General features: G+C 35.8%; 2 protein-coding genes and 1 pseudogene across 2 annotated transcripts; 2 read left to right on the top strand and 1 right to left on the bottom strand.

The window, feature by feature from the left end:
- The first annotated feature begins 601 nt into the window (after positions 1–601).
- On the top strand, positions 602–4,821 carry LOC111373508 (putative phosphatidylglycerol/phosphatidylinositol transfer protein DDB_G0282179). Its single transcript, XM_022996039.1, has 4 exons — positions 602–792; positions 2,050–2,151; positions 3,965–4,125; positions 4,396–4,821. Exons 1-4 carry the CDS (start codon positions 699–701, stop codon positions 4,507–4,509), a joined length of 471 nt encoding a protein of 156 aa, XP_022851807.1. The 5' UTR covers positions 602–698; the 3' UTR covers positions 4,510–4,821.
- A 419-nt stretch (positions 4,822–5,240) lies between these two features.
- Positions 5,241–6,485, top strand: LOC111373487 (uncharacterized protein At5g39865-like). Its single transcript, XM_022996019.1, has 3 exons — positions 5,241–5,294; positions 5,402–5,560; positions 5,844–6,485. The coding sequence occupies exons 1-3, from the start codon at positions 5,241–5,243 to the stop codon at positions 6,483–6,485; spliced, it is 855 nt and encodes a 284-aa protein (XP_022851787.1).
- A 307-nt stretch (positions 6,486–6,792) lies between these two features.
- LOC111373486 lies at positions 6,793–7,947 on the bottom strand (annotated as a pseudogene).
- Positions 7,948–10,543: the final 2,596 nt, after the last annotated feature.

Here is a 10,543-nt window from a genome sequence, read left to right as displayed (position 1 = left end):
GCGATTTTGAGTTTTGGAGGTGAAATTTGCAAAGCCTCCGTTCAGTCCCATTAAATTAAATTATATTTTTTTTTTATATTTTTAATCACGTAATATTTCATAAAATAATATTACACAAAATATGTTCTTTTTTTATCAACTACTTATTCTCAAAAAAAAAAAATAGTATTTCACTCATTATAATTAGAAATAATGTAGGTCAAATCAGAAGAGTGATTACTTGTGTTGGGAACCTTACAATTTGTTCAATTAAATTATGAAATTTTAGTCCTCACTATGTCAAGTTCCACCACCCATGATTCCCCAAATGAGAAGCTAAATCATAACCGATCTTTCACGCAATTATTCGGTAGCATTCCAATTTAATACTGAATCACTTTAAAAAAGTATCTATGCTTATACTTTGCATCACTTGACACTTTATTCGCCTGGTCCAATGTCGAGTTGACTCGATAATGTGTGAGGCACGTTACAATTTAACTGCTAACTAAGCAATTTCTATCCATTCGAGGCTTTAACATTTGAAACAAAAAGTTCAGTGGTTCAATAGAATATTTTCTCAAAGTTACTGGGCCGCTGATGAAATTAAACCAATGTATTCTGTTCGGCGAGACCATCCATAACAAGCATTCAGTCACTTTCTTTTCAACCAGAAGCCATCTCTCTCTTTCTCTCTCTAAATTAATCAAGGAGTAGCCATGGTTCAGTTGAAGCCTCTTACTGCTCTTCTTTTCTCGCTTTGTCTGCTTTTACCTTGGATTTCTGCTAAGTCCACCGACGTTCACTACTGCAGTATGATTCCCCCAAAATCCCTTTACTTCGTGTGTTTTTCTACCGCGAGTTATAGTCTCTGTAGTTTCATTTAGTCAATCTGTTAGTTTGATTTCTTTTTTCAAGATTAGGGTTTTTCACCACTCCTGTATAATTTAAATTTTCTTGGAGCAATTGCTTGGTTTGGATTTCATAACAGTTTTTCACATTTATTGAAATTAAGGGTGCGTTTGGTTTGCATTCTGGTTTTTTTTTTTTTTTTGTTTTCAGTTTTAAATTCATTTTCTATTTTCTGTTTTTAGTGATTATTTTAGTGTTACAAAAAAAGTTGTTTGGTTTGTCATTTTGAAAAACTGTTTCACAAAACAAAAAATTAGAAAACGCATTTAGTTTAAAAACTTTAGAAATAGTTTTATGACATTTCGGAGGAGCACGGGAGATAGGGAGAGGGAGAGGGAGGGAAGGGGGTATTTGTATTTGGGTAAGTTGTGTGTAATTTTATTAATTATTTTAATTTGAAAATTTTTAAAGCTCATTTTTCTTGTTTTGAAAACCCTCAAAACGTTAGAAAGTTGTTTCGAGTTTTTTGTTATAAAATTTTCCTTGTTTTCAAAATCGCATTTTTGAAAATATCGTACCAAACACCTTTTTGAGTGTTTTTCAAAAACTAAAAATTGAAAATGGCTCAAAATGACAAACCAAACGCATTCTTAACTTTTTAAAAATATTTTCTGGAGTAGTAGATGAGTTCTAGACCTTCCCTGTACTCACTTATTTTTCAATTGTATTTAAGTCTCTGTAGTTTCGTACAGTGAGTCAGCCTGTTTGATTTCTTCTTTTCATACTCAATCATGTTGTTTTTAAGATTAGGTTTTTACCGTTCCTAATTTTTCTGGAGGAGCTGATTGGGTTTGGATTTCAGAGCTGTTTTTCCAAGTTTCTTGAAATTCGACATCTTAAAGAATAATCTTTCCTTCAAGAGTAACTTGTTACCGCGAGTTTGGTATTTTAATGAAATTTCATCGAAGGTTATGTTTCAACCAAAATTTGTTTTATCCTGGTAGTCTATATAAATTGATGGCGTGGTTACTGATTTTATTCATATCATAGGCCAAGATTTTTGTTTTGATGATTGATTGGATAATGGAACCTTAAACAATATAATCAAGAATTAAAATTTGGTTTGTTAAGAGGCATTTTCTAAGAGAAATCTTTATTTCTATGTTGTTTTGTTGATTATAATTTTTTTGGTCTTGCCCTTCTCCAAATGAAATACAGATAAGAAGGCTAACTACGATGTTAAGGTCAGTGGAGTCGAGATAACTCCTTTCCCTATTTCTAGAGGCAAAGAGACCACCTTCAGCATTGCTGCATCTTCTGGTAATAGCATGATTTCATAGGCTTCACACACTGGAATTTGATTTTTATAATTCTCATTTTCTGCTGAAGCATTTGTCAGTGTTACGAGTACTTTGCATACATGTCTTTTCAGTAAAAAATTGAGAACATTTTTTGTTTACTTTGTTGTTCTGATAGCTTCTTTGTGATATAAAATGGACGGAACATTTTCCTAGAAAATAGTACTCCTTCATCGAAAAATACCGTGACTTCGACTTAGTCAAATTGAGTTTCATTAGTTTTGGTACTTCTCTAAATGCAAAATAGACTCAAGATGGTAGCATTTATATGTATTTTAGCATTCACTTGATTATGTTTCCAAATATTAAATGAATGGTAATTCATTCAGTAAATTTGTTTGCTTCAGCAAAATATTCCCGAGAATCGGATTTTTTGGCAAGGCATATTTAAAAAATCCATTTACAAAGTGTTTGGCCTTGAAAAGTTAAAGAACCAGTTTTTATGCGACAGAGGTGTATTTTATCTCATTTTTCCAAGGTGGAAGGTAGGTTGCAAGAAAGAGGAATAGTACTCTCTTACTCTTATTCAATATAACCTTTGAATGGTAAAGTACTTGTGCTAATATCTTGTATGGAAAACCAGAAGATGAGATTAATAACTTTCCTCTTATCCATTTCTTTTATCTGAAAGGTACTGCTTCTTATACCTCCTATATTTTTCTGTGTTTTATATTTCTTATCGACCAATTCCCGTATGTATAAAAGAGAAGCATCAGTAGCATGTCTTTTTACTGATCTTTGATGGTCGACTTTAAAGTATGCATTATGGGTTTAATTTGGTTTTCTAACTTATTGGTAATGAATAAAGTAGTAGGACTAGATGCCTCGCTCACTATGTATCCCCTATTCTGTCCTAAATTCTCACTTTCTCCCTCTAATTTTCGTGTACCATCAATGGAAGAATGTATCATAAGCTCATTGGCATTAGATCAGCACAAGTTTAAATTTTGAGATCACTGGGTGCTGCGAAATGTACTCTACTTTGATTACTTGGACGATAGCCATCTAGTATGTAACAATTCCTTTGTTTGAGAACTCTAATAGCATTTTTATTTCTTCATAGCAACATGTTTGATTGATGCCAAGACAATAGTTATCCCGTAAGTACACTATTTCTAGCTACCATGCTTAAGAACTGTAAGACAGCATTAATTACTTTTTGGCTTCTAATTATCCACCTAGGACAGAAACAAAAAGGAGCAACATTTGGTTTCTTGCTAGAAACGTATTTGGCATTATTAATAATGCCCACCCGCACCCCCAGCAGATTTTATGGTAGTTTGTACTTGTGATTCTTCACATGTTTTGGGAGTAATAATCACGTTGGCTAATCCTTTGGGGATTCATTGATTCTCACCATTTTGTACGTAGATGTAGACCTTTTGCATTACCATTTTCCTTATATTGACTGGCTTTATCTTGCGGCTTCACCCCGTTGTGTGTGCTTTTAGTATGCTGATCATTTTTAGACCTTTTGATGTATATCCAGTTATGCTTTCGTCAATAATGCAACAAGCTTTCATTTATTTAGAGTATTTCTTCATCCTTTCACTTGAGTTGGGTGGCATTTTATAACCTAGTTTGGAATCTGTGGAGAAAAAGAGACTGCCAAATGAAAGAAGATTTATCACACGCTAATGAGTTGATATAAACCATGCAATTAGAGAATCTTATTAAAGATTATAATTTCAAACATGCTGCATATTCTGCTGAATGTTGCTTCAAGTGTAACTTGTTCTTGTGAGCTGAAGATTTACCTTGAACTTGCCGTGCAGATAGGGCATTCTCTGGTGGGAAACTTACAATTGATGTTTCATATTTTGGATTTCATGTCCATGGTGAGACCCATGACCTCTGTGCAAAGACGGCCTGTCCAGTTTCTGTGGGTGATTTTGTGATTTCGCATTCCCAATCTTTACCTGGAATTACCCCACCCGTAAGTCACCTTTTTTTACTATGTTTCAGTAGTATCATGTCGATGATGTCTAGCATTCCCGTTATTGCAAACCATGTCAAGTCTAACTTCATGTATTGCACTCTGATGAAATGAGGAGTATCCACTGAAAAAATTCATTTTGCCCACACGACACAAACAAAGAAAACGATTAAAGGGAAGCAAAGAAAATACAAAAATTGGAGAAAGTGCCATGATTTTTTATTTTTTATTTTTTTTTCTTGGAACTAACGTTCTTCTTGACATACCCAGGGTTCGTACACTCTTAAAATGTCAATGGTGGATGAGAACAAGAAGCAATTGACTTGCATTACTTTCTACTTCAGCATTGGGCTTACGGCATCAGAAACTTTGGCTTCCAGTTAAGTGCTCTCGAGGATTCGCTCCATCGAATTCCAGGCTTTAGATGTAAATAAAAAGTTTCTATTCCTGATGGAATAAACCTCGTATCTGTCAATCCTGATTAATCCTTTTTCTTTATTGAGACTGTTTACAATTTCCACTTACGAGCTTTCTTGAGAACATCTCGAAATCAAGTGGGCACTTACCGTTTGTTTCCTAAACTAACAGTTCATGTAAAATTTATATAAAAATAAATTATTGTGGTGTATTGATGGCGGTGGATGGAAACAATCTTTAATTTACATGCAGGATTGAAGTATCCAAGGCCTTAATCAAGACATTCAAGCGTTATCCATCAATATGTATTCTGTAATCATAGAAATGTACCTTAACTAACGTGTATATAATAATCTTTGGACCACTTTTTGAATGATTTCTATCACAACCGTGACATGTCATTAATTTGGGTTCGAAATTCGAGTATTTATTGAGTTTCCATAGGGTTCTCAACTAGTTTAATATTTTTTATTTGTGTAGGAGGCGAAGAGGGATTCTTATAATTATTCATATTCATTGACTATGTTAGTTATAAATACAGGGAAAAGGCCAAACGACCCGCACTGTTGACACTTTAGGTGACATCACTTTCACATGGCCGACATGGGTCCTCCATGAATAAAATAATCCTGGTCCCCATGTGCGTGTATTATGTAAATCATGCGATCACCCGCGCGGGCTATGTAGCTCGGTCCTAAATGCAATGCAAGTCTGATATGCTTTCACCAAGTATTGCTTTACATGCTTGTTTGGTGTGTCATATTGAAAAAGATTAAGGAATATAATTGAGATGATTTTTTGATAAATTTTTTTATTAGTATCGTCCAACCGAACATGTAAATAAGGTATTGACTTACAGGGACATGGCTCATGGCTGCTGGTGAAAAGGTTTAATCACCAAACCTACTTTATATCCAAAAAGTCTAATACGAAGAATGGGAAGGAACCAAATAAAAAAAGGGCTGCTTTGGCTTCCTTGGGACTGAATTATGAGTCCATGGTGAAGGGACGTGTTGAAGTGAGGTGATTCGAGAGTCTTCTCTTATTAGTTTGTTGTCAGCACATGTGATCCCTATTCAAGAAAGAACGTGAAAGCGTGAATCCTTAGTAAGCTCAAAAACATTTCGACAATCGCTCAGAAACAAGGCCTAGTTTTTCATTCTTTCAAGCCTCAACTTCTCACAAAGAACACAGCAATGAAAATCTTCCTAACTAATTAGCCAGCAATATCAGTGTATCAGGACTCGTAAACAATGTGCCATATGATGAAAAGTTTCGACCCTACATAAGATCAACATCAGGTACAATTATTATCCGAGGTTGATCATTTATTAGAGATTGGCAAATCAGCTTGTCAACCACTAATGGGAGAAATCGAGGGCCATTCTGAACTCATTCATGCACCTTGCTGCAAGCTGAATGGCATGGAAGATTCTGGAAGCCGTGAAAGGAAGGAGGATAATGATGAATTCCCATCTCTAACGGACTTTGAAGAGAGATGTCCTCCAGATGGAACTGATTCAGTCATACCCTACACCACCGGCCTGAGAGGAATCTGGAAAACTTTCGAAGACTGTAATGCAATCCGGTTTCTTTTGGAGAGTTTTAGAGTAGTTCACTACGAAAGAGATGTTTCGATGCACTTGGAATATAGAGACGAGCTGTGGAGAGTACTCGGAAGTCGAGTAGTTCCCCCGAGGGTTTTCATCAGAGGTAGAAACATTGGAGGGGTTGATGCAGTCGTAGGATTGCACGAAAAGGGAAAGCTAAGAAAACTCTTACAAGGGATATCCTTAACTCAATCAAATACTCTTTGCAATGCTTGTGCTGGAATGCATTTTGTTTTATGTTTCCACTGCAATGGCAGACGGAAAATCGCTCCGGAGGAGCAAGCCAATGTATTATCAACCATAAGGGGTCCAGATTGCAATGAAAGTGGATAAATTAAGTGCTCAGTTTTGCTGCTAGAAATAAGAGTGTGTTTGATTACATTTATTTTCCATGAAAAATATCAATTTTCCATTCAAATTTCTACTTGAGGTGTTTGATTGCTAATTTTTTCCATGGAAAACATTTTCCAACTTTTAAAAATATGCCTAATTTTCCTTGTTTTTAAGGAAAACATTTTCTTTGGGTGAAGGTAGTTTTTATTTTCCACAAAAGAAGGAAAACATTTTCTTTTCTAGATGATATTTTCCATGTCAATCAAACACACTCTAAATGTTTTTCTTGATATTTCTAGATGTGTTGTGAATATTGTACTGTTTCTGTAATAGCAGTCTAGCACTCTGCAAAATGACCAACTACTATAAATCCATTGAGTTATCATTCTCGTTAGTACAAGTTTTTTCTTCGTTTCTCAGGCCTCTTGTGAGTTACATTAATAAGTTTATAAGAACAGAAACACGAGTGTTTACTGTGTCTTCTCTTGAAAATTCCGTTGGGTAACGATGCACTCAGAGAATCGAACTTCAACAGATGTTCTCATTGGTATTGCAGCCAAGAAACTCTTAATTTACATTTTACACGACTCTTGACCTCGACAAACAACCTCTTCTTCTTCACTCGTGATTGGATCATCGGGTCCATTCACTGGTGTCCCTTCTTTCATACCCTCCTTTGGTTCCACATGCTGCTCTAAATTCGAGTTATCAGACTCCACAGCACCAACGTTCTGCGGTAACGATGCACTCAGAGAATCGAACTTCAACAGATGTGCTCATTGGTATTGCAGCCAACAAACTCTTAATTTACATTTTACACGACTCTTGACCTCGACAAACAACCTCTTCTTCTTCACTCGTGATTGGATCATCGGGTCATTCACTGGTGTCCCTTCTTTCATACCCTCCTTTGGTTCCACATGCTGCTCTAAATTCGAGTTATCAGACTCCACAGCACCAACGTTCTGCTTATCATCAATAGGTTCTTCTTCTGAAGATTGTCTGGTATCTAGAAGTCTGTAGATAGTCGTATCCCTGTCGAATTTCAATGTAAAACCTTGATTGCATCCCCCGTAGAGTCGCTCCTCGATGATGTAGTAAGAATCTGCTTCGACCTTCAGGACAAAAAAATGGTCGTTCCAACTGACGATGAAAACAGGAGATTCTCCACGTTTAGAACACTCGGAAAGACTATTCTCGTCCCAGATTCTATCAAATGACATAGCACCACAAAAAAATCAAAATTTTTAGCTTCCATCCCATCTGGATGGGAAAACCTGATAAACGATTTCCCAGAAACTACACAAAGAGCACGGGTTTTGGCTTCAAGGACAGTGTTAGTGTTATTGGGTTGCTGTTTTATCTGTGTGATGGTCCAGCCCAACTTACCTGACCCGGTTCAAGCCCAACAGTGAGAAGGATCTGGAATTGGTTGTTAAATGATAAAAGCGTGTTTTATGAATTGAAATAACAACTTTCCCCTAATTTGCGACACGTGGTGCAATATGGATCGTTGGATCTGACTTGCGTGGATCAATTATTATTGTTACTAGGGTTTGAGATATTTTCAACATACTTCTCATTTTTCCCTTGGCAGCAGTTTCCTTTATTCTTCGTGTTCTCTCTGTAATTTGGAGATTCTCTCTTGTGATCTGTTTATAGATACCCGGTTCAAGCCCAACAGTGAGAAGGATCTGGAATTGGTTGTTAAATGATAAAAGCGTGTTTTGTGAATTGAAATAGCAACTTACCCTTGATTTGCGACACGTGGTGCAATATGGATCGTTGGATCTGACTTGCGTGGATCAATTATTATTGTTACTAGGGTTTGAGATATTTTCAACATACTTTTCATTTTTCCCTTGGCAGCAGTTTCCTTTATTCTTCGTGTTCTCTCTGTAATTTGGAGATTCTCTCTTGTGATCTGTTTATAGATCTTTGAGTGAGAGTTAATTTTTTGAACTCTTGTGTGAGTTCGTTTATGTACTGAGAGATTTATGGTGCTGAGGTTGGAACTTTGTGTTCCTGTGTGTTCTTGACACTTTTGCTGTATTTGGCTGTTTGATTTAGTGGATTCGAGCTTATTCCTTTGTGGATGCTCAACGGGGACTAGGCGATCTAACCAATCGCTGAGCCTCGGGGCTTCGGCCGAAAAATCGCTTTGTGTTCTTACTGCTTTAAGTTCAGATTTACATTTTTGATCTTAGTCCTTTGTGATTTTTCGTTGTTTCGAAAACGATCCTTGGTCCTACAGTGGTATCAGAGCTCTTTTGGAAATTTTTGTTTTGTTTTCAAACTTTTAGTTACGGGTTTGAAAACCCTAATCGCTGGCCAAAGATAAAACGGCAGATCTAGAAGATCTGCCAACATTTCCTGTTGAGGAATATTCGACTCAGTGTTCGATTGAAGTTTGGCACTATTTAGTGCACTTCTACACCTTCGAGTCTTGGTGTTGATCCTTTCTGAAAGATTTTGGTTTTTTTTTCCTTCTTTCCTGTTTCTGTTTTAAAATTGTTTTAACAGAAAAATATTTTCTTGTGGTTATTGTTGGTTCAAAAACCGTGTAAATCCCTTGGTGTCCCTTCTGAAATCTGCAGTTCTTTGTGTTCCGTAGTCAAGGGTTGTGATCTTATTGAAAGAAGTACATGTTCTTGATGTTCTTGGTTACTGCAGTGTATTATAATCCTTGAGTATTGCATAACCTGATTGTTGATACATATAATTTTTAAAAGGGTGTTGTTTTTGGAAATAAAATTTTTTTTTCAAACCTTGGGTTTCACTGAACCTATCCTAACTCTACCTCTGTCTAGGGTTCCCTGAGAGAAGCCTAGAAACTTTGGGGACTAGGGCTTCGGTTCAAGAAACCTGTAAATCTTTTGAAAAACTGTTTGGATCTTTCTCACTGTGTGTGTGAAAAATAGATCCCTAATATCTATTTCCTTAATCAAATAGTTGTACATTCTGTGTGAATTGTACTAATACTCAAGTTGATTTTCTCAGGTGTTAAATTCCTGAGTTTAATTGCAATCAAGGTACATACATCGCATATACTATACTTTATAGCTTACTGTGTGTAAGTTTGTGCTTCTATATTCCATTGCATGTTTAGTGAATTGTATACTAATTGTGCATTAAACTGTGTGTTATACCTACTGTACATATCACACTTATGCACTAACTGAAAATCAGAAATTGGAATAAGACAGTGACCTTTTGTGATATACTGTTGATTGAATAAATACCTTGATACACCTCTGTTATCATAATTTGTAGATATCTTACACTAGTACACATCATTAACTCTAAGGTAGATGTCCAAGTTTGGGATGGCAAAGGAGACTTTAGTCTCTGGCGTCAGAAAATAAAAGCACTTATGTTACAGTTGAAATGTGCTAAAGCTATTGATGAATCTTGGCCAGAAACCATGGCTGAGGCCAGGAAAACTGAACAACATGAATTAGCTTGGAGCACTTTGTTCCTACACTTATCTGACAATGTGATTAGGAAAGTAGGAGAGACTAAGACAGCTGTAGAATTGTGGACTGCCTTAGAAAAACACTACCTTACTAAAACTGTCCCAAACAAATGTTTTCTTTGGAGACAGTTCTTTAGCTTTAAGTTTGATCCTAACCTTGATATAGGAGACAATATGGATAGGTTTAATAGGATCACACAAGACTTGGCTAATTGTGATGAGAAGATCTCTGATGAATAGAGGGTAGTTGGCCTACTAAATGCTCTAGGAGACAAATATAAAGATATTAAAAATGCTCTAGAGTATGGTAGGAGTGATCTTACTGTTGAAATAATTCACAGTTCACTACTGAATAAAGAACTGGAATTAAAATCTGAACATAAGGATGTATACCATGTTGAGGGTGTTTCATCAAATCAAAAACTAAATGCTAAAGGTGTAAGCAACTTCAGTCATTCCAATTTTAATAAGAACAAAAATTTTAACAAAAAGCAATGGAATAACACCAAAGGAAAAGGGAAGAAACAAGTTAAAGGAAAAGCGAACAGCAATAACAGAAAATGTTTTTATTGTGGTAAAACAG

The sequence above is a fragment of the Olea europaea genome, unplaced genomic scaffold (genome assembly GCF_002742605.1).
Source record: "Olea europaea var. sylvestris unplaced genomic scaffold, O_europaea_v1 scaffold1137, whole genome shotgun sequence".
In the NCBI taxonomy this organism is placed as follows: domain Eukaryota; kingdom Viridiplantae; phylum Streptophyta; class Magnoliopsida; order Lamiales; family Oleaceae; genus Olea; species Olea europaea.
The sequence above is the reverse complement of the archived record's forward strand: the minus strand, read 5'-3'. Positions and strand labels throughout refer to the sequence as shown.

Bases quoted from the DNA above. Each gene is read 5' to 3' on its own strand.
- LOC111373508 (XM_022996039.1), top strand. From the start codon at position 699: ATGGTTCAGTTGAAGCCTCTTACTGCTCTTCTTTTCTCGCTTTGTCTG. The intron at 793-2,049 runs GTATGATTCCCC...AATGAAATACAG, and splicing joins CACCGACGTTCACTACTGCA to ATAAGAAGGCTAACTACGAT. The intron at 4,126-4,395 runs GTAAGTCACCTT...TGACATACCCAG, and splicing joins TACCTGGAATTACCCCACCC to GGTTCGTACACTCTTAAAAT.
- LOC111373487 (XM_022996019.1), top strand. From the start codon at position 5,241: ATGCAATGCAAGTCTGATATGCTTTCACCAAGTATTGCTTTACATGCT. The intron at 5,295-5,401 runs GTGTGTCATATT...ATTGACTTACAG, and splicing joins TTGCTTTACATGCTTGTTTG to GGACATGGCTCATGGCTGCT. The intron at 5,561-5,843 runs GTGAGGTGATTC...GATCAACATCAG, and splicing joins TGGTGAAGGGACGTGTTGAA to GTACAATTATTATCCGAGGT.